Below are 27,672 nucleotides of genomic sequence, written 5' to 3' on the forward strand. Positions count from 1 at the left end.
TTTTTCTCCCCTTCATTATCCATAACCAATTTCTCGAGGCACAACATTTCTCTTTCCATCATTACTAATCACATAACACATTATTTGGATTAAAATCCAATTGCCGAGTGATTTTATCTGCTCCAACCTCCAACACCAAGATTAATGATGGAGGTCTTATGGAATGACCAAGTATTGGACAATCATATAACCATATAACCATATAACAATTACAGCACGGAAACAGGCCATCTCGGCCCTTCTAGTCCATGCCGAACACGTATTCTCCCCATGTCCCATCCACCTGCACTCAGACCATAACCCTCCATTCCTTTCCCGTCCATATAACTATCCAATTTATTTTTAAATGATAAAATCGAACCTGCCTCCACCATCTTCACTGGAAGCTCATTCCACACAGCTACCACTCTCTGAGTAAAGAAGTTCCCCCTCATGTTACCCCTAAACTTCTGTCCCTTAATTCTCAAGTCATGTCCTCTTGTTTGAATCTTCCCTACTCTCAGTGGGAAAAGCTTATCCACGTCAACTCTGTCTATCCCTCTCATCATTTTAAAGACCTCTATCAAGTCCCCCCTTAACCTTCTGCGCTCCAAAGAATAAAGACCTAACTTGTTCAACCTTTCTCTGTAACTTAGTTGCTGAAACCCAGGCAACATTCTAGTAAATCTCCTCTGTACTCTCTCTATTTTGTTGACATCCTTCCTATAATTAGGCGACCAAAATTGTACACCATACTCCAGAATTGGCCTCACAAATGCCTTGTACAATTTTAACATTACATCCCAACTTCTATACTCAATGCTCTGATTTATAAAGGCCAGCACACCAAAAGCTTTCTTTACCACCCTATCTACATGAGATTCCACCTTCAGGGAACTGTGCACAGTTATTCCCAGATCCCTCTGTTCAACTGCATTCTTCAATTCCCTACCATTTACCATGTACGGCCAATTTTGATTTGTCCTGCCAAAATGTAGCACCTCACACTTATCAGCATTAAACTCCATCTGCCATCTTTCAGCCCACTCTTCCGACTGGCATAAATCTCTCTGTAGACTTTGAAAATCTACTTCATTATCCACAACACCACCTATCTTAGTATCATCTGAATACTTACTAATCCAATTTACCACACCATCATCCAAATCATTGATGTACATGACAAACAACAGTGGACCCAACACAGATCCCTGTGGCACCCCACTAGTCACTGGCCTCCAACCTGACAAACAGCCATCCACCATTACTCTCTGGCATCTCCCATTCAGCCACTGTTGAATCCATCTTGCTACTCCACCATTAATACCCAACAATTGAACCTTCTTAACCAATCTTCCATGAGGAACCTTGTCAAAGGCCTTACTGAAGTCCATATATACTACATCCACAGCTTTACCCTCATCAATTTCCCCGAGTAACCTCTTCAAAAAATTCAAGAAGATTAGTCAAACATGACCTTCCAGGCACAAATCCATGTTGACTGTTCCTAATCAGACTCTGTTTATCCAGATGCTTATATATATTATCTCTAAGTATCCTTTCCATTAATTTGCCCACCACTGACGTCAAACTAACAGGTCTATAATTGCTAGGTTTACTCTTAGAACCCTTTTTAAACAATGGAACAACATGCGCAGTACGCCACTCCTCCGGCACTATTCCCGTTTCTAATGACATTTGAAATATTTCTGTCATAGCCCCTGCTATTTCTACACTAACTTCCCTCAATGTCCTAGGGAATATCCTGTCCGGACCTGGAGACTTATCCACTTTTATATTTCTCAAAAGTGTCAGTACTTCCTCTTCTTTGAATCTCATAGTTTCCATAGCTACTCTACATGTTTCCCTTACCTCACATAATTCAATATCCTTCTCCTTGGTGAATTACGAAGAAAATAAATTGTTCAATATCTCCCCCATCTCTTTTGGCTCTGCAGATAGCTGTCCACTCTGACTCTCTAATGGACCAATTTTATCCCTCGTTATCCTTTTGCTATTAATATAGCTGTAGAAACCCTTTGGATTTACTTTCACCTTACTTGCCAAAATAACCTCATATCTTCTTTTAGCTTTTCTAATTTCTTTCTTAAGACATTTACATTCTTTATACTCCTCAAGCACCTCATTTACTCCATACTGCCTATAATTATTGTAGATCTCTCTCTTTTTCCGAACCAAGTGTCCAATTTCCCTTGAAAACCATGGCTCTTTCCAATTTTTACTATTTCCTTTCAACCGAACAGGGACATAAAGATTCTGTACTCTTAAAATTTCACCTTTAAATGTCCTCCATTTCTCTTCCACATCTTTCCCATAAAACAAACTGTCCCAATTTACTCCTTTTAAATTATTTCGCATCTCCTCAAAGTTAGCCTTTCTCCAATCAAAAATCTCAACCCTAGGTCCAGTTCTGACCCTCTCCGTAATTATATTGAAGCTAATGGTATTGTGATCACTGGTCCCGAACTGTTCCCCAACGCATACCTCTGCCACCTGACCCATCTCATTTCCTAACAGGAGGTCCAGCACCGCCCCTTCTCTAGTAGGTACCTCTATGTATTGCTGCAAAAAACTATCCTGCACACATTTTACAAACTCCAACCCATCCAGCCCATTTACAGAATGTGTTTCCCAGTCTATGTGTGGAAAATTGAAATCTCCCACAATCACTACCTTGTGCTTACTACTAATATCTGCTATCTCCTTACATATTTGCTCTTCCAATTCTCATTCCCCATTTGGCGGTCTATAATACACCCCTATAAGTGTTGCTACCCGACAGATCACGACAGATTGTTGGTAATATTTATTCTTAGGAACTTGAAGCTCTTAACCATTTCTGCTTTGGCACCATTGATGCTGATTGGGGCATGTACTGTGTGCACGAGTGCTGGTCATGTGCTGATGAACACTGTGGAGTCTGTCATCGGGCTGGCCCATGGTTGAACAGTGAGCACGGGATGTGCAGTCTGTCACTTCCTGAACCTGGTTGAAGCCTGACTTCTGAACAAATCTGCCTGTATCTCCTGTTGGTCTCCAGTCGTAAATCAAGAAAACAAAATTCCCTTCCGGACCTCTGTGAATTACAAATGCAGTAATAGGCTGAAAACAGTACCGTTGAAATTATCTGGAACATAAGGAGTTCTGGGTTACTGTGACCTTCACCTCTACACGTCCACTTGCAAATTTGCAGAAGTGAAATGCAGACCTAGTGGATCGGGGAACAATGAATTCAGGTGGTGCTCTGACGACAGAATGCTGGTGCACATAGTGTGACAGTACCTCCACCCTCACGTGCTGCTCTGATTTCAATCATCGACAATAAGGCCAGGAGAAGCCAACAATCAGCATCATAAACAGTGCCTGGCTGCTGGATAACACTGACATCCTGGACAGAGTTCCTGTTTGAGCTGAGGCTACAGCCAAAAGAACAACAGCTGTGTCCAATTAGCTGTTATTGGATTTGGCCCACCTGCACCACATCCTCCCTTAAAAACCAAGGCAATTCCAGCCAGCAAGGAAGGAAAAGGGTAGCAAGTGAGAGATGGAAGAGAGTAGCAAGTGAGAGAGAAGGTGTAAGAGAAAGGAAGGAGGGAAAGAAAGAAAAAAGAGAGGAAGGGAGAAAAAATTGGGCGCCTCCCTACCTGCTGTGTCTCCTTTTGCAAACTGGAGGAAGACTGAACTGTCAGAACAAATCTGGGACTGCCAGTTTCTCTTCAAGACCGAGCTTCTGTGATATGCCCTAGACAGCCAGCATCTCATTTGAGGCCAAGACTGAATGGCTAGGGCAAACCTGAGATTGCTAGTGCCTCCTCACCTGCCCACAGACAACGAGGGACCACGGTCACACTCAGCGTTAAAGACTGAGATGACCGGATAAGCCTGAGACTGCCACAGCTTCTCTTTAAGGGCAGAGTTGCTGGGACAAGCCCAAGATTGCTAACACCTCCTTCAAGGCAAAGACCGAGACCTGAACTGAGCTGCCAGGCCAGGCCTGAGACTGCCAGCATCTCCTTTTGAGGCAAGAGTAAACTACAGGGACAAGCATGATATGGATGCCCCATCTCATTCGAGTCCAAAATGCATCATGCAGCTTATTGTCTCCTGTGGGCTAAATTAATAGGGTTACATCTATCTAGGAACCGATTACATATGCGCTGGAATCCAGATCTAGCAGAAATCAGTTGTTTTCAAGCCTCACCTGTCTTTAACAGAGATCAGGAAGAATTTGTCAAAAGTTCATCAGTCTTCCAAGTAAAACCATACATCATTGAAATTGTGTCATATTGTTGTACTGCGTAGAAACAGGCTCTTGACCCACCGCTTCTATGCCAGCCATCGTCCATACTCATTCTAATCTCACTTCCTTATTCCCTCACCTTAGAAATCTCTACCATAAGAAACGGAAACCAGTTATCTACCTTATCATGTGCACCAAGAGTCGAGAGTCCTATTGTCATGTGTCCCAGATATGACAATGAAATTCTTGCTTGCTGCAGCACAACAGAATATGTAAACATAATACAGAATGGGAGATAGAAGTTCAGTGTGTTTATATACCATAGACCATGTATACACAATAAATAAACAGATAAAGTGCAATAGTAATAATACTGTTATTGTTCAGAGCTTATTTGATGTTGTGTTTAATAGGCTGATGGCTGTGGGGAAATAGCTGTTCCTGAACCTGGATGTTACAGATTTCAGGCTCCTGTACCATCTGGAGAGATGAGTGTGTGGCCAGGATGGTGTGCGTCTTTGATGATGTTGGCAGCCTTTTTGAGGCAGCGACTGCGATAGATCCCTTCGATGGTGGGGAGGTCAGAGCAGGTGATGGACTGGGCAGTGGTCACAACTTTCTGCAGTCTTTTCTGCTCCTGGATGTTCAAGTTGCTGAATCAGGCCACGATGCAACCGGTCAGCATGCTCTCTACCGTAGAAGTTCGAGAGAGTCCTCCATGACATACCGACTCTCCGTAATCTTCTCAGGAAGTAGAGGCGCTGATGTGCTTTCTTTATAATTGCATCAGTGTGCTGGGACTAGGAAAGATCTTCGGAAATATGCACACCCAGGAATTTGAAATGTTTTACCCTTTCCACCATCGTCCCACTGATATAAACGGGATTGTGGGTCCCTATCCCACCCCTTCCAAAGTCCACAATCAGTTCCTTGGTTTTGCTGGTGTTGAGAGCCAGGTTATTGTGCTGGCACCATTTGGTCAATCGGTCGATCTCACTTCTATACTCTGACTCATCACCATCTGGGATTCGTCCCACATCAGCTGTGTCATTGGCGAACTTGATGATGGAGTTCGCACTATATCCAGCTACACAATCATGAGTATAGAGTGAGTACAGCAGAGGGCTGATCACGCAGCCTTTTGGTGCTCCCGTGCTGATTGTTATCGGGGATGACATATTTCCACCAATACGGACAGACTGTGGTCTGTGGATGAGGAAATCGAGGATCCAATTGCAGAGGGATGCGCAGAGACCCAAATCCGTGAGCTTGGTAACCAGCTTTTTTTTTTTTTTTTTTTTTTTTTTTTTTTAATCAAAAATATTTATTCAAATATTAAAATTGTATTTACAATACAATAAAACAAAACACCACCATAATGCAAGATCAACAAATATGCTAATCAACTGCTAAACAACTATATTACAATCCTTGTCAAGGATACATTCAACCTCCCTCGGTGCCCAGCGGTCGCGGAACTCCCTCAGGGTGCCCGTAGACAGGGCGTATTCCCTTTCCATCCGCACCCGGGCACGGACGTATCCCCGGAAAAGGGGCAGGCAGCCGGCTCGGGTAGAGCCCTCCACCGTCTGGCGCCGTGACTCGCGGATGGCCAGCCTGGTAACCAGCTTGGAGGGGATGATGGTATTAAACGGCGAGCTGTCTATGAACAACAGCCTGACCTACAAGTTTTTGTTGTCCACGTGGTCCAGAGCGGAGTGGAGACCCAGTGAGATCGCATCCACCGTTGACCTGTTGTAAGCGAACTGCAGTGGGTCGAGGTTCTTGTCGAGGTAGGAGTTGATATGCGCTATAATCAAGCTCTCAAAGCATTTCATCTCCACAGACATTAGTGCCAGTGGTCGATAGTCATTGAGGCACATCACCTTGCTCTTCTTGGGCACCGGTATTATTGATGTCCTTTTAAAGCAGGTGGGAACCTCAGACCTCAGAAGTGAGAGGTTGAAAATGTCCACTTCCCGGTTCTCTTATTCATTGCTTAGTTTAAATGTGAATTTACATAATCAATGAATGAACAGCATAAAGGAAAGTACTCAGTTCATAATGCCGGACATGGATCTTCGGTTGACCTTTTCGAATGGCCTCACTTCCATGCAGTTTCCCCATAAACCGGTAACATTTTTACCTTTGACAATTTATCCATTTTGATTTTGAATTTTTGTTCTAAATGTCTCCATCACCGTTTGAAGCAGTGCTCGACAAATCACAACTAAGTATACACTATTTTTTCTCTTAAATCATTGACCGAAAATAAACTCAGATTTCATCAACTTTAACACAAATTTCCACCGCCCTCAAATTCACTTGGACTATCTTTGATATCGTTCTCCCTTTTCCAGATCTCTGTCTCCATCACAGGGGACAGACTATCGCCTGACATCTACTGCAAGACCAGTGACTTCCACCATTACCTTGACTGAACATCTACCCATCCTGCACCTACTCTCATTTTTTTTGTTTCTCCATTTCTGCTCCAAAAATGAGGCCTTCTTTGTTTATGAGCCTTCTTGGCTTGCCTCTTACAACGTACCACTTGCATGCAGGCACCAAGGGTTCTCCAATCCGACACCCACTTTAATGGCACATTATTTTGTTTATATTTGCTGCAGGAGATCTGGTGTAAGAAAGTGCAATGCCTCAGCATTTAGTACGTTGAATTTTAATGTTGAATTTTAGACACGTCTCTAGTATATGCCAAATGTTACAGCCAAATTGCATATGTATAGGAAGGAACTGCAGATGCTGACTTAAACTGAAGTTAGACACAAAAAGCTGGAGTAACTCAACGGGTCAGACAGCATCTCTGGAGAAAAGGAATAGGTGCAATTTCGGGTCGAGACCCTTCTTCAGACATGACATATGCTTTTTAATACTGAGGTTGCTGCAGTCATTGAGCCAGGACTCAAATTTGCAAACAATTAGTTCTGACCTTTGAATTAGACTGACCTCAGTGATTTACAAATGGCGACATTTACCTTTTTAGAATGATTGCATGAAAGAAACAGTCAAGGTTAACTTTGAAATATACAACTTGGATCAATTTGTGAAACAACAGATATGGAATAGTGTAGGAGATTTCCCTTTAAATGCAGGTTTTCCAACTATTCCCATGAATTATTGTTTTTTAGTTCACTACTGGAGTTATTATAGTGAAGTCTGAAGTGCCACCACTGGATGGTGCGATGCATGGCAGTAATTTGTAATACACACAAAACCTACAATAAATTAGCTGATCAATTAGCTTTAGTTGTGGAAACCTGCATCTGTCAAAAGGAAATTGATCATTAATTACCTGTCAGTACTTCAACTTATCCAAATGTGATAAAGATTACAAACTGCCTGGTCAATCTAGAAAACTGAAAGGTGGAAATTACCTCGCCAAAATATATTTTTTTAATTGAGAAGAATAACCATATTTTCCCCAGGGTTGTAAATTTTCATTTTTCTTTCTAATTTCTTAATGACCTTTAATATATCAAATTCTTATCATGTGCCTTCAAAATAAAACTACTAATTAGAAACAGCGCAAGTTAGCAGTTAGAATTTGGTGCTAATTAAAATACCATATTTAAGCAGGAGCGATGCTTTGAAATTTGCCACATGTTGATTGTGCTGAACGTGTTATGCGTAACAGTTGTGAATTTTATTCCACTTCTAAAAAAGTCAGAGTCAAAGAGAATGACAACCCAACAACAATCCCTTTGACCCACCCTGAACCTGATGACCAAGTTGGCATACTGGACAATTCCCATTTGCCTGCCTTTGACCCAGTGCCATCTAAACCCTTCTTATCCATATATTTGTCCAAATATCTTTTAAAACTCATAATTGTATCCTCTTCAGCAGTTTCCTCAGGCAGCACATTCCAGATACAGACTACCCTCCGAGTAAGAAAGTTACCCGAGGTCCCTTTTAAGTTTCTCCCCTCTCAACTAAAGCCGATGCCCTCTATGTTTTGAATCCTCTACCCAGGGAAAAAGACATAGGCTTTGCTTTATCCATGATATTGTACGTCTCAATAATGTACCGGCTTGGAATAAACTCATCACTCGGCCTCCTACATTCCGAAGAAAAAAGGTTGGGGGGGGTGGGGGGGGGGGGGGGGGGGTGTTGGGGAGAAAGCTGGAAGAGATGAGGGGCAAGATAAAGCATGAAATGTAATAGATGAACACAGGCAAATTAGGTTTTGACAGGCAAATGGTTAGACAATAGCTGGAGATGAAAAAACAGGTGTGAAACCAAAGCATTGAAGAGTTGCGAATTGTAAAGCCAGAGGAAGGAATGCAGGTGGAGAGGGAGGGGAAAATAGGTGCGAGTCCAATTGGGGCAAGGGGTGGGGGAGAAAGGAGGTTGTGGGGGAGAAAGTGAAAGGGGAGTGGGGAGATTGTTGGTGTTTACCTAAAATTGGAGAAGTCAATGGTCATTCTATTTAGGTCAGGATCTAGAGGAGGAGGAGCCATCTTGGTGAACGGCTGCTAGCAGCAGCCGTCCGTCTTAAATTCGTTTTTTTTTTAGTTTTTAGTGAGTCCTGTTTTTTTGTTTGTAGGGGATATGGTCTTTTAATGTGGGGGGGTAGGTGTTACTTTATTTATAGGTCCCTACCTGGTCGGTGTGGCAGCCTTTTTTCCGGGCTGCCCGTCGACCCGTCGTCGTGGCCTACCAGCGGGCTTGGAGCGCCGTTTCTTGGCGGGAACCACCCAGCACCTCGGCCTGCGTGGCGGCACAGCATTGGAGCGCTGGAGCGCTGGAGCGGAGCGGAGCAGAGCGGGCGATGCCTTGCCTGGGTCGCCGCGCTGGAGCTCTGGCGAGCTGGACCGCCGTAAGCAACATCTCCGGGCTGCGGGTTTGCGGAGCGGAGAGGCGGCGTGCGGAGAGACGGCGTGCGTAGAGGCGGCAGTGCGGAGAGCGGGCGCCGACTTTGTCATCGGGAGCCTGGGAGCGCCAAACCGGCGCGGCCTTGTCGGCTTCGGCAGCCGCGGGCTCCAACCAAGAAGCGGCCGTTCCAAGTGGCCCAGCCGCCGAAAGGACTTTCCCGACGCCGGGGCAAGACCACCCGGTGAGAACGGCCAGGGACATCGGGCCTCCGTAGAGGCAACTGCGGTGGCCCCAATAGGCCTGACTTTGGGGTGAACATGGGGTGGGGACTGGACTTTGTGCCTTCCTCCACAGTGCTATCCACTGTGGGGGGATGATTTATTTTGTCTAATTGTAGTCCTGTAGGTCTGTGTCCAAGATGGCTGCCGTGAAGAGAGAGTGAACGCTGGCGCGCTTTGGCTGCCGCTGCTCCCTCTTCACACTGTGTTTTTGATTTTCTGTTTTTGGATTGAATTCTGTTTTTAATTTGTGTCATTGTGATGTTTTTAATTACTTGTTTTACTCCGATTATATGTTTTTATTCCGATTACTATGTAAGGTGTCCTTGGGATTTTGTATGAAAGGCGCCCATTAAATAAAATTTATTATTATTATTATTTGGTTGTAAGCTTCCCAAGTGGAATATGAGGTGCTGTACTTCCAGTTTGCATGTGGCCTCACGTTGGCAATAGAGAAGCACAGGGCAAAACGTATGGGAATTGGAAGGGGAGTTAAACTGGTTAGCAATCAGGAAATCCAGTAGGCGTTGGCACATCAAACATGGTCGTCGGGTCTACAGACGGGAGGGTGTGGGGCGGGGAGGAAGCAAGTTGGGGGGGGGGGGTGAAGCACCCCCCTCCCCCCCCCCCAGCAATATTCAAGCCACATCCCATCCTCAATGGGAAATTCATAGTTAATTATTTAACCCTTCTTGATTCACCTGAAATGTTGATATTTGAATCATAAACCATTCCTTGCAATCTAATGAGCTTGTGCTAAAGACAACATTTATCAACCTATTTATTCATTTTCAGTGTAAATCTAGCGGATTCTGGTTGTTGTGAGCCAGTCGCCACAACTCATAGACATCGCTGTTGCAGGTGCCCAGGGTAGGTAGGATTCCCAGCACAAGCTCCTGAGCTGCTTCATTGTTTGGCAGTTTATTGATAATAGATGTGTTCAGTTTCAAACGCAACTCTGATTATAAATCGAAACAATCCCTGATGGGAGAGGGGAGAAAGGGAGGGGTGAAAGGGAGGGGAGAGGAGGGAGTGGACAGGGTGAAACTCATCCTTGATTATGCTGTTGGCCTTGCCGAGGCAGCGTGAGGTATAAAGGGAGTCAATAGGAGGGAGGTTGCTTTGTCTGATGGTCTGGGCTGCGTCCACAATTTGTTGCAATTTCTTGCCGTCTTGGATGGAGGTGTTCCCAAACCAAGCTGTGAGGCATCCCAGATAAAATGCTTTCTATGGTGCTTTTTGCAGATAATCATGCAGCAGAAGAAGGTATGAATCAAAAAGGTAGAATGGATGGAGTTGAATTGAGTAGAATTGATTCATGGATTAAAATTTGTCTAAAATGCTCAAGTAATTTTCACGCTTGGACTCATTGTCACAGCAACATTCTGAAGAGATGGTACAGTTTGCCACCTACTGGAGAAACTATGAACTCATCGTTTCAAATTTCTACACAAAGTATACATTTTGTTAGATTCTGTGGCTAGCATCAAATGGGACAAAGGCAGGAATCCATGTCAGAGCGTTGAGAGTCTTTTTGACTGTTTAAGGTACAATCACCATTCACTGAGTGAACTGACATCATTGTGACGGCTAATGGAAGGATCTATAATTTTGGTGATGAACATGAGAGGAACCACCAAATATTCCATCCCAAGACCAAAACAGATCAACATGCAGGGATGTCGATGCACCTAATTCAGAGATTTCTTGGTAATGCCCCTGTCCCACTTAGGAAACCTGAGCGGAAACCTATGGAGACTTTCCGCCCCACCCAAGGTTTCTGTGCGGTTCCCGGAGGTTTTTGTCAGTCTCCTTACCTGCTTCAACTACCGGCAACCACCTGCAACCTCCGGGAACCGCAAGGAAACCTTGGGTGGGGCGCAAAGTCTCCAGAGGTTTCCGTTCAGGTTTCCTAAGTGGGACAGGGGCATAACTCACTGCCAGAGCAAGGCCATACACAAGAGCTAATGATCACCACGTTGAATAATATATCTTGTAGATGAGAAGGAAGTTCAGAGGAAAAAATATAGAAATAAACCAAAGGAGGTGATTTTTGGAGAGATTCCCAAAACATAGGTTAAAAAGCATTTGGTTCTTAACATCATCATCCTCTTAATACGTTTTAAAAAAAAATACTGATTTAGAATATCAATAGGTGTTTAAGAAGGAACTGCAGATGCTGGAAAATCGAAGGTACACAGAAATGCTGGAGAAACTCAGCGGGTGCAGCAGCATCTATGGAGCGAAGGAAATAGGCAACGCTTCGGGCCGAAACCCTTCTTCAGACTGATGGGGGGTGTGGGGGTGGGGGGGGGGGGGGGGGCGGGGAGAAGAAAGGAAAAAGGAGGAGGAGGAGGAGCCCGAGGGCTGAGGGAGAGATAGGGAGGGGAGGAGACAGCAAGGGCTAACAAAATTGGGAGAATTCAATGTTCATGCCCCCAGGATGCAGACTCCCCAAGCAGAATATGAGGTGCTGTTCCTCCAATTTCCGGTGTTGCTCGCTCTGGCCATGGAGGAGACCCAGGACAGAGAGGTCGGATACGGAATGAGAGGGGGAGTTGAAGTGCTGAGCCACCAGGAGGTCAGGTTGGTTATTGCGGACCGAGCAATATCAATATCTTTAAGAATGTCTAAATAAATACTAATATGTATTATACAGAAAACCAAGGTTGGGGTTTTAAAGAACGAAAATATCACTACTGACCTGCCTATGAAATCATCCTTTTTAATAGCATCTTTGTCCCAAACCGTGATTTCGATGATGTCACTCTTTTCATTTGTAAGGAGGAAATCAAATTGTTCTCTCCAATGAGGATTCAGAGTTTTTAAAATGACCTGGAAAATTTAACACAAGTTGTTCACAACTTTATTGAGTATGCTACATATCTGAACTGAATAAATTAAACTTATAATACGAGTAACAGGAAATAATATAGTAACATATTTGCAAATAATTTCCAATTAGGCAAAGTAGATCAGACAGAAATTGCTAGTTTTGAGAAGCTCCATTTTTTTTAACTCCCTCAAACTTCAGTTCAAGCCAATTTGTGTAGATCTATCATAAGCCAACATTATAAAACACACATTTTTAATAATTGCATTGAATAATATTCCTTGATATGTTTGAGAGTGGCAACTAAATACTTTTTCATTAAATACGGTAATTACAATAAAAACACATTTTTAATCAATGTTTAGTCTAATACATCAGAGTAATCTGAATTTACATAACAAGAAGAACGATGTAATTGATTACAGAGGACATGTTTAAGGTGAGAGTGGCAAGATTTAATAAAAACCTAAGGAGCAACTTTTTCACTCATAGGATGGTGGGTGTACAGAACAGGCTGCTAGAGGAGGTCAATACTATAACAGCATTTGAAAAACACTTGGACAGTTACACAGGATAGGAAAGGTTTACAGGTATATAGGCCAAATTCGGGCAAATCTGACATCTTGGTTGGCATGGATCAATTGGGCCTGTTTCCATGTGATATGACTTTGTTTAATTTGGCTGTGGCATCACCAGGGGGAGAAAAACGGCCTTATTATACCAATAATCGCATCTGATTTTTTTTTTCCAATTTCAATTGACTTCCCTGTTCAACTTGGTTTTCCTATGAACATTAACAAAGCACAAGAACAGTCACCAAAGCTTGTTGTCCGTAATTTTAAAACAATGTTTTTTCTCATGTCCTAAAATTTGAACAATGTTTTACTACACTTTCTTTACTCCAGAATTGGAGTTTAAAATAATCCATATATTTTTACACCACATTTAAAAGAATGAACCAGTGAAATCTGAAGCACACCAACATTGACATCAAGTAAATGTACCCATTGTGCACAAGTACATAGCTACTTAAAGTGAACCAGATTAAATATAATTTTTATACACATTTGCTTTGTAGTGTATATGTTGCATGGAATTAAATGCAAATATTATGACTGCCAGCATAATAATCCAAGCAATGCTGAGTATAGGAACAAGTCTGCACGAATTAGATTTTTTTTATCAATAAGCATCAGTAAATGTTCATAGATCCCGACTCTAACTGAGAAAAGATTTTCCTTATTATAATTCAATAAGGCGTGCACTTTAATAACTGAACTGAAAATCCGGATACTTTATTTTTTATCTTTCTACTGGTGAATTTATTATTTGTATTGAATGTACCCAATGAATTAAAGCAAGAACACTGTGAAAATGTTGACATATAAAGCTTTTACTGGTGTGCTGTCAATTGTGTGTTGTTTATCCCCTGAAAATCGTTGTGTAATCCTGAGAATTAAAAATCAATAAAAAATCCAAATAACTACCCAAAATATTAAAAAAATAATAAAGCTTTGTGATGACTGAATAAAATGTATAATATACAGCTTTTGCTTAACTAGAGCTAATTAATGTCAATATTACTACCATATCACATAAGTTTAATTTTCTTTGTTTAAATAGGTAAAGAAACCAGGTGACAGCTTAAGGAGAACACGGTTACTTGCTTAACACTTAATGCAATTTACAATCAATATAATTCTAACTAACAAGCTCAAGCTGAGAAGGGGGTGAAGAGAAGCCATTACAGCCAGAATAGGTCGTCATTAATAACACATTACTTTCTCGTTAACAATGAAATAACTGCTGAAGATAAATTAATAGAATTCAGGAATCACATACTTGATTGTTTGAACAATGTTCACTCATTTACAAAAAAACATTAACAAAAAAATATTACCAGGAGGCCCTTTTCTGACTGAACAAGTATATAGCCTGACAGTAGGAATTAGTCTTACCCTCAAGCAGGTTCATTTCCTGGTAGGCACTAAAAAGTATTTAATTAACTGCATAATTGGTGGAACCAGATGTTTACACCTGAAATAATGTTACCCATTGGCAGAACATTTAAGAAAGTAATAACTTGGTGACAACAGATGTTCATGTTTTACTTTTATCGAAAAAGATTTCCAAGAATGTGATGGGAGGGAACAATGGGTTGGGTGGAGAAAGCCAAGTGTCTCCCATCATTTTGGGGAGAGGAGATTAATGAGTTCACTGTAATTTAAAATAGACTATCTACATTAAATTTACTCATATAAGGTCAATATAGCGAGAACTCCTGAAATATATAACATTTTACTAGGCCATTTATTTTATATATTATGATGTAGTTTGATGTTTGTTTTTAAAAAAATAATTAGAAACATAGAAACATAGAAACATACAAAATAGGTGCAGGAGGAGGCCATTCGGCCCTTCGAGCCAGCACCGCCATTCATTGTGATCATGGCTGAACGTCCTCTATCAATAACCCGTGCCTGCCTTCTCCTCATATCCCTTGACTCCACTAGCCCCTAGAGCTCTATCTAACTATCTCTTAAATCCATCCAGTGATTTGGCCTCCACTGCCCTCTGTGGCAGGGAATTCCATAAATTCACAACTCTCTGGGTGAAAAAGTTTTTTCTCACCTCAGTCTTAAATAACCCCCCCTTTATTCTAAGACTGTGGCCCCTGGTTCTGGACTCGCCCAACAATGGGAACATTTTTCCTGCATCTAGCTAGTCCAGTCCTTTCATAATTGTATATGTTTCTATAATATACCCCCTCATCCTTCTAAACTCCAGTGAATACAAGCCTAGTCTTTTCAATCTTTCCTCATATGACGGTCCCGCCAATCCAGGGATTGTTGCAATTATTGCTATATATAGTTTCCTTTCCAAGGAAACCCCCTACAAAATTACCAAGTTTATTTCAAATGAACCTGAAAAGCAAAAATATGCTTAAGTATAATTCCAGAGATAAAAATAGCTCCCCTGGCCAAATAGGTTTCTTAAGATATCAAGAAACAAGAAAGTTGCATTGTGACCACATCCAAATATATTTTTAAATCTATGGTTTCTTGCTGAAATACGAAAATAATGTTCTGTTCCCTTCTCCAAAATAAGAAGATGCAATTGTGGTCCGCCAAATGCATGCAATCAAGCTTTGGGTTAGTGGAAGACTAATTTGCAAATTAATTAGAAGATCCACTGCAGGATTTAGTATCCCAAATTACAACTCTTTATATTTTCCTTAAAATGGGGATTCATGCTGAAAAAAATGCTTTTCGTGTCCTTAAACATCCAATCCAACAAATTATTCTTCTCAGTGTCATCTGAATTTCTTTAAATTATTATTGTAGGATCTGGACCTTGCAGGCAGGCCTAGCATTTATTATCCATCCCTATGAGCCCTTGAAAATGTTGTGGTGCTTGAACAACTGCAGAACTCCTGGTGAAGGGACTCCTAAAGTTCTGCTAGGCTGCAGGTTCCATGATTTAGATCAAGAAATTATGGACATGCAAGTATTTCCCAAATCAGTATGATGTATGATTTGGAAGGGAATCTGCATTCCCAGTTGCCAAACATTTTAACTCCCCTTCCCATTCCGGCACCGACCTTTCTATCCTGGGCCTCCTCCACTGCCAGAGTGAGGCCACATTCAAATTGGAGGAACAGCATCTCATATTTTGCTTGGGCAGTTTACAACCCAATGGTATGAGTGATGATTTATCTAATTTCAAGTAATCCTTGCATTCCCTCTCTCTCTGTCCCTCCCCCACCCTAATCACCCTGAAAGTTTCACTGTTCGTATCCCTTTGTTATCACCTCCTTTTCAGCCAGCAATGGACCATTGTGGTCTCCTTGGCCATCACTGCCGGCTCTGATTTGTTCAGTACCTTTTCATACCTCGTTTCCCTCTCCCCTGACTCTCAGTATGCAAAAGGGTCTTGAACTGAAACGTCACCTATTCCTTTGCTCCAGAGATGCTGCTTGACCCACTGAGTTACTCCAGCATTTTGTGTCTATCTTCTGTGTAAACCAGCATCTCCAGTTCCTTCCTTCTCATAGCAGGCACTTCTTCTTCTTCATGCACAGCCTAAAGTTGTCAGACAACTTGTTCTATTTCATCTTATTTGATTGTGCTTGCCAGGTTGATTGCATTCGTCGAAACAGGGCGGACCACGTGAAGGTTGCAACCTCCCACCCCATAGCAGGCACATAGAAACATAGAAACATAGAAAATAGGTGCAGGAGTAGGCCATTCGGCCCTTCGAGCCTGCACCGCCATTCAATATGATCATGGCTGATCATCCAACTCAGTATCCCATCCCTGCCTTCTCTCCATACCCCCTGATCCCTTTAGCCACAAGGGCCACATCTAACTCCCTCTTAAATATTGCCAATGAACTGGCCTCAACAACCTTCTGTGGCAGAGAATTCCACAGATTCACCACTCTCTGTGTAAAACATTTTTTTTTCTCATCTCGGTCCTAAAAGACTTCCCTCTTACCCTTAAACTGTGACCCCTTGTTCTGGACTTCCCCAACATCGGGAACAATCTTCCTGCATCTAGCCTGTCAAACCCCTTAAGAATTTTGTACGTTTCTATAAGATCCCCCCTCAATCTTCTAAATTCTAGCGTGTACAAGCCGAGTCTATCCAGTCTTTCTTCATATGAAAGTCCTGCCATCCCAGGAATCAGTCTGGTGAACCTTCTCTGTACTCCCTCTATGGCAAGAATGTCTTTCCTCAGATTAGGAGACCAATGAGGCACTGATGAGATGCTTACACCAATATTTCTTATCTCCATATAGAATGTACACTTTGTCCACTAAAATGATCAAATAGGTAGACTTTGATTGAACATGCAAAACATTTTAATATTTTATTTATATTTGGAATTATAATGCTTGAATATTATTGTTATGTTAATTTTGAATTACCTTACTCTTATATTTCTGACAGCCCATTTTAAACTTTATATATGGGTCACTGAGCCCATTTGGATCCATGGATTTCAAGTCTTTTCCCTCAATTAGAGTGACAGTGGCAACCCCTCTCCACAGCTGGTCCTTTTTGTGTGCCTCCAGAAGACGTGCATTCTGCAACTAGGTAACCAAAAACAAAAATAAATTGATAAAATTGAATTAGAAAAGGAAAAAACAAGGGGTTATATATCATCCATATTAACTACAATTTCTGTTCAGCAATTATAAAAAAGGTTTGAATATTTTAGTCAGGTGTATCTCATTGACATTGTCTGCAGTTGGTATTTAATTTGTCCTGTCCATATGCATATAACACTCACCCATGATTACTCTATTACCCCTGGAACATGCACCTTTTATTTCCTGTTTTATTCCTTATTCTACTAGTTCTGTTTGGAAGCTCCGAAACAATTCCTACCAATGTTTTCTTTCTCCTTCTGTTTCCCAGGTTTATCCAACTTGATTCTAAATCTGTGCTACAATTTGCTGAGCCAAGATTTTTTTCTAAACCGTACTGATACTATCCCTCATTAACAGTGATGCCCCAGTTCCTCTTCTCTTTTCCCCGTCCTTCCCAAATGTGGAGAACCCTGGAGTACTTAATTCCCAATTATCGCCATCCCTGTGCCTTCTCTGACATTCAATGAATCGATGCTTGGGTGTTCAGCGCAAAACCATATCCTTTGATTCCCTTAATAGCTAAAAATTGATTTATCTCTGCATTGAATATATTCAGTGACAGCACCTCAGGTCGCGAATTTTAAAGATTTATTAACTTTTGGAGAAAAAATTCTGCTCAGTCTCAGCCCAGAATGGCTGAAACCCCTATTTTTAGACCGTGACCCACAGGTCAAAATACAAAATCTGGTGGAAATATCATCCCTGTTTTTACCCTATCAGTTCAAGTCAAGTCGAGCTTATTGTCATGTGCACAAATACAGTGAGGTGCAGTTACAATGAAAATCGTGCTTGCAGCAGCATGACAGGCACATAGAATCTGACAAAAAAAAAAAAAAAATTATAAATAAATTACACAAACCCTACACGATAGTTTAGAGAAGGCTGTGCAGAAAAAAACAAGAAATGTAAAAATGTGCAATTACAAAACGAGCCCATGATAGTCACACCATAATATCAATTCTTTTCTTTCAATCGCTGGCAAGTATTGGCATGAAATATATGCATGCAACAATGTTGGAATGGTGGCAGGGGAACCAGCCATGGCTTTTAATGATAAATAGCTGCAAGAGACAGCATGCTTGTGTGAAGCACGAAAGGAAGAAACTTAAGGACAATGAGGAGCATTACAACTCTCACAAATACCAGATTTTTGTTTGTCCTACACTGAAGCTAAAAGCGCCTTTCAGTATTAAGAAATGCGTTGCATTTATAAAAAATCTGTTCCTAAAGGGCCTGTCCCACCAGCATGCAATTGCATGCATCTAGCGCGACCAGACATGAGGCTTGAGGCGCGCGGGGCCGGTCCCACTTTGTACCACGGAGGTGTATGGAGTTGTGCGGGGCTGGTCCCGACATCGGGCGGGGCTCCGAAAATCCTGCACTGTCTGAAAATTCCGCGCGCCAACGGCCTGTCGGCCCGCAGGTGCATTGAGGGCGTACGCAGCGTCTTGACGTTGTACGCTGCGTCTTGACGGCGTACGCAGCGTCTTGACAGCGTACGCCTAGCGCGTGGCGTTGTGCGATGTCACCACCTGGCGTGCCATCGCATGATGACGTCACCGCCCGACGCCATGCGACGTCCAAATTCAGTCGGCCCGCCTCCTGCCCAGCTGATTGGTGAGTATGATGTCAGGACCAGCCCCGCACAACTCCATAAGCCTCCGCGGTTCGAATTGGGACCGGCCACGCGCGGCCGTACGCCTCAAGCGACCACGTTTGGTCGCGCTAGACGCATGCAATCGCATACTGGTGGGACAGGCCCTTGACTTTTCCAATGGAGCTTTCCCCGAGTTCTGCAAACTTGCAATAAGCAGTAAATTATCACTTGTGGCATACCTCAGCACAGGGAGTCTGTAAAGATCCTAAGATTTCTGAAATGTGTGCGTTTCTCTGTCCTCGATTGTGAAAGCAGCCGAGATATTTTTAGTTGTTTGTTACTTCAATTTTGTACGGCAAAATAAAAGCCAGTTGTCTAATTGTATTTTCCTCCCTTAATGTACACCTTAAAACCCAACTCTTTCAACAATTGTTTGATAATTTTGCTCATAAATCTTCATGTTTAATGTCAAATTTTGTTTTTGAAGCGCCCTCAAACATTTTACGAAGTGAAAGGTGCTAAGTACATGCTTTTGCTATTTCAAACAATTATCAAACTATCCATTACCTTGCAGGTAGTTGTCCAATTCCTTCTTAAAATCATTCTCTGTGGAGAGGTCAAAACATTTAAACACCAATAAGCTGTACTGTTGATCATAATAAATCTATTGGTAATTATACAGCAACTAGTTCTGTCATTAGATTAAAAACTGGAGAGTATCGGGAGAATTTATTATAACCTGTTCAGCCTTGTAAAGTTGAGATGTTTGATAATGAAGTAAAGTTATATGTAGAGCACACAGGGTTAATATGAAAGTTTACCCTAAGCCCAATAACTGAAGTGTGCATTTTTAAGGGACTTATCGCCTGAGTTTATTCTATTTTAAATTCCAGAATTTAATTATTGCTAAGAAAAGCTTATTCCTAACTAACCAGACTTTAAAAGGAGGAACTGCCTAATGAAAATGCTGAATAACAGAACCTAATCGGAAATAATAACACCTCAAGAAACCAAGGAAATTAAAAGTTGATACTAATATATCAGCATCAGTATTTCAATATCCCAGTGTACCCAAGGGGTGGTTTATGCTTTGCACTTAAGCAAATTCTGCTGTTTAAATGTGAAGTCCAGCCTGACCTGGCACTCACCCCCATATTAGTTGGACGTTGCTGACATATCTAAATCAAATATATTGTCAAATATGGTTAACAACCTGCTCATGGGTTCCATTGAGTTCATGGGCACATCTATTTAATTATTTTGAACACAATTTAGACGTTTACAGAGCAAGGAGTTCCACAAAGTGTAACTCTGCATTTATTTTACATTAAGTATTCTTTCCCAAATTGATTGTTTAGAATTCCGCCATGGAAGATCTAAGCAAAATACAAATAGCACATGCCATAAATGCTCAAATGAATTGAATAAACAAAGAAATTAAAAAGTGTCAGGTTTTTAATCTTTCATAATGACTGAATGAAAACAAGAGGTCTAAAAGATTTTCAACCGATAGAAAGGCAGAGGGGAAAAAAAAGAGTGGGGGAAAGGACAAAAGGCTTAGGTAGGATGGAAGGCCACCGAGATTAAATGACCATATAACCATATAACCATATAACAATTACAGCACGGAAACAGGCCATCTCGACCCTTCTAGTCCGTGCCGAACACGTATTCTCCCCTAGTCCCATATACCTGCGCTCAGACCATAACCCTCCATTCCTTTCCCGTCCATATAACTATCCAATTTATTTTTAAATGATAAAAACGAACCTGCCTCCACCACCTTCACTGGAAGCTCATTCCACACAGCCACCACTCTCTGAGTAAAGAAGTTCCCCCTCATGTTACCCCTAAACTTCAGTGCCTTAATTCTCATGTCCCCTTGTTTGAATCTTCCCTACTCTCAGTGGGAAATGCTTATCCACGTCAACTCTGTCTATCCCTCTCATCATTTTAAAGACCTCTATCAAGTCCCCCCTTAACCTTCTGCGCTCCAAAGAATAAAGCCCTAACTTGTTCAACCTTTCTCTGTAACTCAGTTGCTGAAACCCAGGCAACATTCTAGTAAATCTCCTCTGTACTCTCTCTATTTTGTTGACATCCTTCCTATAATTAGGCGACCAAAATTGTACATCATACTCCAGAATTGGCCTCACCAATGCCTTGTACAATTTTAACATTACATCCCAACTTCTATACTCAATGCTCTGATTTATAAAGGCCAGCACACTAAAAGCTTTCTTTACCACCCTATCTACATGAGATTCCACTTTCAGGGAACTGTGCACAGTTATTCCCAGATCCCTCTGTTCAACTGCATTCTTCAATTCCCTACCATTTACCATGTACGTCCTATTTTGATTTGTCCTGCCAAGATGTAGCACCTCACACTTATCAGCATTAAACTCCATCTGCCATCTTTCAGCCCACTCTTCCAACTGGCATAAATCTCTCTGTAGACTTTGAAAATCTACTTCATTATCCACAACCCCACCTATCTTAGTATCATCTGCATCCTTACTAATCCAATTTACCACACCATCATCCAGATCATTGATGTACATGACAAACAACAGTGGACCCAACACAGATCCCTGTGGCACCCCACTAGTCACTGGCCTCCAACCTGACAAACAACCATCCACCATTACTCGCTGGCATCTCCCATTCAGCCACTGTTGAATCCATCTTGCTACTCCACCATTAATACCCAACCATTGAACCTTCTTAACCAACCTTCCGTGAGGAACCTTGTCAAAGGCCTTACTGAAGTCCATATATACAACATCCACTGCTTTACCCTCATCAATTTCCCGAGTAACCTCTTCAAAAAATTCAAGAAGTTTAGTCAAACATGACCTTCCAGGCACAAATGCATGTTGACTGTTCCTAATCAGACCCTGTTTATCCAGATGCTTATATATATTATCTCTAAGTATCCTTTCCATTAATTTGCCCACCACTGACGTCAAACTAACAGGTCTATAATTGCTAGGTTTACTCTTAGACCCCTTTTTAAACAATGGAACAACATGCGCAGTACGCCAATCCTCCGGTACTATTACCATTTCTAATGACATTTGAAATATTTCTGTCATGACCTGGGAGTTTATAATGCAATGAAACAAGGAAAGGGACTAAAGCAGGGGTTCCCAAACTTTTTCGTCCCGTTTAACCCTGGCAACATTAATAGCACATAAAAATGTTATTTCATTTATTTATGAACAACTAACGATGAACAGATACTGATATACCAGAACCAAACACAGTCAGTCAATAAGAAAAAATATGTACAAATCCAGAATTAACAAATTTACCCCCTGGGTCGGCAAAATTTACCCCTGGGGGTAAATTAACCCCAGGTTGGGAACCCTTGATCTAAAGGAAGAGTAAATGACAAGCTCACAAGTTATATGAGTAGAATTAGGCCATTCGGACCATCGAGCCTACTTCGCCATTCAATCATGGCTGATATATCTGTCTTCTAATCTGCCTTCTCCACATAACCTTTGACAACCATTCTAATCCAGAATTTGTCTATCTCTGCTTAAAAATATCCACTGACTTGGCCACAGCCCTCCGTGGTGATGTTCCACAGATTAACTACCCTCTGACTAAAGAATTTCCTCATCACATCCTTTCTAAAAAAACATAAAACCATATAACCATATAACAATTACAGAACGGAAACAGGCCATGTCGGCCCTTCTAGTCCATGCCGAACACTTACTCTCACCTAGTCCCATCTACCTGCACTCGGACCATTACCCCCCATTCCTTTCCCATCCATATACCTATCTAATTTATTTTTAAATTATAAAAACGAACCTGCCTTCACCACTTCCACTGGAAGCTCATTCCACACAGCCACCACTCTCCGAGTAAAGAAGTTCCCCCTCATGTTGCCCCTAAACTTTTGTCCCTTAATTCTCCAATCATGTTTGAATCTTCCCTCTTGTTTGAATCTTCCCTACTCTCAATGGAAAAAGCTTATCCACGTCAACTCTGTCTATCCCTCTCATAATTTTAAAGACCTCTATCAAGTCCCCCCTTAACCTTCTGCGCTCCAAAGAATAAAGACCTATCTTGTTCAACCTTTCTAAAAGAGCACCCTTTAATTCTGAGGCTATGACCTCTGGTCCTAGACTCTCCCACCAGTGGAAACATCCTTCCACATCCACTATGCCTTTCATTATTCTGTAAGGTTCAATGTACCCCCTCAACCTCCTAAACTCCAGCAAATAAAGGCTCAGTTCTGTCAACTGGAGAATTCACAAAAACGGCTGCCAATTAAGGATATCGAAGCTTATGTTATGTTAGCCTCTTTATTGCTGGCAGTTAAACTGTGTTAACTGGGGCAACACTGGTAATGAGGTCCATATAAACAATAAGACAAGGTCTTGACTTTTACTTTGTAATTCTTGGGGGTCATCGTTCCTTAATTGATTTTAAAGCTAGAGAAGCAAAGTCCTAAACAATGTATGATACATGACCATCAAGCATAATGAGCAATGGTTTTTAAAGCGTGTAGGCACAAACATCAGTCTGCACCAAAATATGCAACCAGACCCTTTACATTTCATGAAACGCTTACATATGCTATCAAAAGTAACATAAAATCACTTTAGCATATCTTACATTTTGAAGAATATAATGACAAACTTACAGCATCTTTTGGATTATCTTCTCTGCTCAACAAAGTAACTGTCATTAACAGACTTCCTAGAGTCTGAACAGGACAGCTTGGGTCCTTCAGATTTAACGTTACTTCAGTAGGCCTGTGGGAGGGAAATGCAAACATATAAGATACATGTAAACTAGACGTATTTGTCCATATGGAATCTTATTTAAAGAATAATTATACTGTCAAATAAGACTGGGACAGTCCTTTCTTAATTGCATTCATAAAATATCTATAAAGGACTGATTTTTCCTTATAAATTAAAGGCATTAATGAGTGATGACCCGTGACATTTTGCACATTGCAATTTACAATCTGCTGGTAACATTGGAGAAATGCTCTTAATAGAAAGGGCTGCCCATATTTGGAGATAATTTATTATATATTGATGTGTGGTGTTTCGACTTTTGTGCTGGACATGGGGGGGCGGCGCGAGACTGTGTTGGTGGTTCGCCTTAAGCCGGCCCATTTGGACATTGCTCAGCCCGTAAAGGTGGCCTTGCCTCGTCGGCGGGAGCGTCTGCCATCCCGGCCGCTCCTGCCTTCGCCTTTGACGGTTGTGTCTCCACCCTTGGGCGATGTGTGTACGAGGTCCGGCCGCCTCCTCCGTTTGCCTGTTCATTTTCATCACTCCGGTTCGGGGGGGGGGGGGGGTCATGTGGCGCCATCTGGTGGTTAGGCCAGTTATTGATCGAATCCTCGTTAGTAGAACTGGAACGGGCAATGTTGGGCAGGAAGTTGGCTTCATGAGTCACAGGTGTGCCTGACTGCAACTGCAAGGAATCAGTTGGTGCTCACTCTCAGCGCGCGAGTGTCTGACTCTATCTGCCAATAAAGATCACTATATTCTTAACGTGTGTCTCTCCATAATATTTTAAATTATTTGTCAAGCAGCAATCATTGTAGAGGGAGCAGCTTGATGGGAATCATGTTCCAGGTACAATACCCATCCCTTTTCTCAGAGGCTGCAGTTTAAATGAAGTATAGAAAACACTGCTGTAACTTACCAAAGATACAACACTTTCCTTCTATCAAGAGAGCGAAGAACAATAGCAGTACAATCATGTCATGATAACCAGCTCAGAGTTTCCCTACAGGTCACATTGACTCAGCCATATATCATTCTTCCTTCATCAAAGACAATAACGCAAAATATTTTCACATCTTAACATTTGTACAAGGTGCCAAATTACCTTGATTTGCAATCTTATAAAAAGCAGACCTGGTCTAATCTCCAGTTATGAACCATACATTTTGGTGCTCGGTCGAAAATATTTGCTCAAAGCATTCCTCTGGATATCAAAGAGTACTTGGTTAGGCACTCTAATTAGTTGGTTTGCAGCAGGCAAATAACAATTTGGTCATTGAACCATTGCTGAAATTCAGTAAGGGAGTTACACAATTTCAGATTCTTTATGCATTAGACAGTGCATCAACCAGGATTGTGTTAGTTAAGTTTAGTTTAGAGATACAGCGCGGAAACAGGCCTTTGGCCCACCGGGTCCACACTGACCAGCAATCCCCGCACATTAACACTATCCTACACTCACTAGGACATTTTTTACCCACCCAATTAACCTATATACCTGTATGTCTTTGGAGTGTGGGAGGAAACCGAAAATCTCTGAAGTTACGGGGAGAACGTACAAAATCCGTACAGACAGAACCCGTAGTCGGGATCGAACCCGTGTCTCCGGTGCTGCAAGTGCTGTAAGGCAGCAACTCTACCACTGAGCGACCGATTTGGTTCAGCTTCACAATTCCTAAAAATTACTGCCTCTGAGAATGATTCAACTGTGTTATAGTTTATTCCCCCATATTGAATGGGACTTTGGGAGCCGCGGTCTCCAGTAAGAAGTGGCCGATTCAGAAACTCCAAGTTGCTGAAAATGTTCTTCCGTTCCAACGCCGGAGCTCCAATCATCCCAGCGAGAGGGCCTGCCCGTAGCAGCGGAGGGCTCTAAGGCCACGAACACAGGTGAACAAAGAGGAAGATGACTGAACTTTATTGCCTTCCCTCACGATGGGAAACGTTGATTCCACTGTGGGGGATATTTATGCTAAATCCTATTGTGTATTGTGTTCTTTTATTTGTATGGTTGTATGGTAACTCAAATCTCATGTACCAATTGGTGCATGTGACAATAAATGGAACTTGAGCTTGAATGCTGATTGCCTACATGAATAGATTACTATAAAAGAAGCATAAATTGGCTTTAATGTCAGTTACCTCTTTAATTCCAAGTTGGTTAGTTCCAGATAGGCTGAACCCATGAAGTCATCGTGTAACCCGAAGTCATAATCAAACACCTAGATGAAAGAAACTAAAATTAAAAGCAGTAATAAAAAATAGCTATCAAAAATGTAAACATTATGGCTGGAACATCAACTTACTTAAGCCAACTTCATTTTTTGTTGTCATTCGAACAATATCAGCAGGTTCATGGAGTTTTAAATGCATGGTGATTTCCATGATTTATTGCACTAGCTTTGAAAACCAGATCACAAAACGGGTCATTTCTACCAATGGGTATGAGAGAAGGTCTTGCTCAAGTTGACTGGAGCAGGTTATTTGAGGGGAAAGGAACATCGTCCAAGTGGGATGTTTTTAAAGGTGTACTGAAGAAAGCTCAGGATGTGTACATCCCTTTAGAACGAATTGCAATGCAAGCAAATTTAAGGAAGCTTGGCTGACGAGGGAAATTGAGTCATTAGTCTAAAACAAGAAGGATGCATGGGACAGGTATAGGCAGCTGGGATCAAGTGCATCCCTGGAGGAGTTTCGGGAACTAAGGAGTAAACTAAAAAAGGACGTCAGAAGGACAAAAATGGGCCAGGAGACAGCTCTGGCGGGTATAATTAAGGACAATACCAAAATATTTTATAAATACATAAGGGGGAAAAGGACAACCAGAAAGAGAGTGGGATCTCTCAGGAATCAAAGTGGTCACCTCTGTGTGGAGCCACAGGAGATTGTCAAGGTACTAAATGAGTATTTCTCCTCTGTATTTACCGAGGAGAAAGACAGGAGGACGATGGAAATTGGAGCAGTCAGTGGAAGTGTCTTGAGAGCAGTCAGGGTTACCGTCGAAGTACTGAAGGTGCTATCGTGTTTGAAGGTAGACAAATCTCCAGGGCCTGATCAGATATATCCAAGGAAATTGCGGGAAACCAGAGAGGAAATTTCGGGAGCCCTGGTTGAGATTTATGAGTCGTCCTGAAATATAGGAGAGGTGCCGGTAGACTGGAGGGTGGCAAATGTTGTGCCTCTTTTCAAGAAGGGCTGCAGGGAAAATGCTGGGAACTATAGGCCGGTGAGCTTAACATCTGTAGTTGGTAAGATACTGGAGTGTATTCTGAGGGATAGGTTGTACATGCATTTGGATGGGGAAGGGCCGATTAGGGATAGTCAGCGTGGTTTTGTACGTGGGAGGTCGTGTCTCACAAATCTGATAGATTTTTTTGAAGACGTGACCAAAAAGTTGATGAGGGCAGAGCTGTAGATGTCATGTACATGGACTCCAGTAAGGTATTCGACAAGGTTCCGCATGGTAGGCTGCTCTGGAAGGGTAGATCACATTGGTCCAAGGAGAGATAGGTGAATGGATGGCAAATAGGCTCCATGGAAGGAAGCAGAGGGTAATGGTGGAAGGTTGCTTCTCGGACTGGAGGCCTGTGACTAGTGGTGTGCCTCAGGGTTCGGTGTTGGGCCCGTTACAGTTTGTCATCTACATCAATGATTTGGATGAGAACATACAGGGCAATATTAGCAAGTTTGCTGATGATACAAAAGTGAGTGGTTCTGCAGATAGTGAAGATGGTTGTGAAAGATTGTAGCAGGATCTGGATCAATTGGCCAGGTGGGCTGAGGAATGGCTGATGGAATTTAATACAGAAAAGTGTGAGGTGTTGCATTTTGGGACATCGAACAAGGGCAGGACCTACACAGTATATGGTAGGCCTCTGGATAGTGTTGTAGAGCAGAGGGATGTAGGAGTACAGGTGCATGGTTCATTGAAGGTCGAGTCGCAGGTAGATAAGGTGGTCAAAAAG

The 27,672-nt window shown here is 42.0% G+C and overlaps 1 protein-coding gene across 2 annotated transcripts in view; it reads right to left on the reverse strand.

The window, feature by feature from the left end:
- The window catches only part of mctp1 (multiple C2 and transmembrane domain containing 1), a 408,806-nt gene that overhangs the window by 235,420 nt on the left and 145,714 nt on the right, over nucleotides 1-27,672 (reverse strand). For both annotated transcript variants that reach the window (XM_033017292.1, XM_033017293.1), the window contains 5 exons: nucleotides 25,850-25,929; nucleotides 23,605-23,716; nucleotides 19,506-19,544; nucleotides 17,117-17,281; nucleotides 12,059-12,189 (listed from right to left, as the gene is read on the reverse strand). In XM_033017292.1, coding sequence (XP_032873183.1) covers nucleotides 12,059-12,189; nucleotides 17,117-17,281; nucleotides 19,506-19,544; nucleotides 23,605-23,716; nucleotides 25,850-25,929 — 527 coding nt within the window. The remainder of the gene's footprint in view (nucleotides 1-12,058; nucleotides 12,190-17,116; nucleotides 17,282-19,505; nucleotides 19,545-23,604; nucleotides 23,717-25,849; nucleotides 25,930-27,672) is intronic.

The sequence above is a fragment of the Amblyraja radiata genome, chromosome 3, assembly GCF_010909765.2.
Source record: "Amblyraja radiata isolate CabotCenter1 chromosome 3, sAmbRad1.1.pri, whole genome shotgun sequence".
Classification (NCBI taxonomy): domain Eukaryota; kingdom Metazoa; phylum Chordata; class Chondrichthyes; order Rajiformes; family Rajidae; genus Amblyraja; species Amblyraja radiata.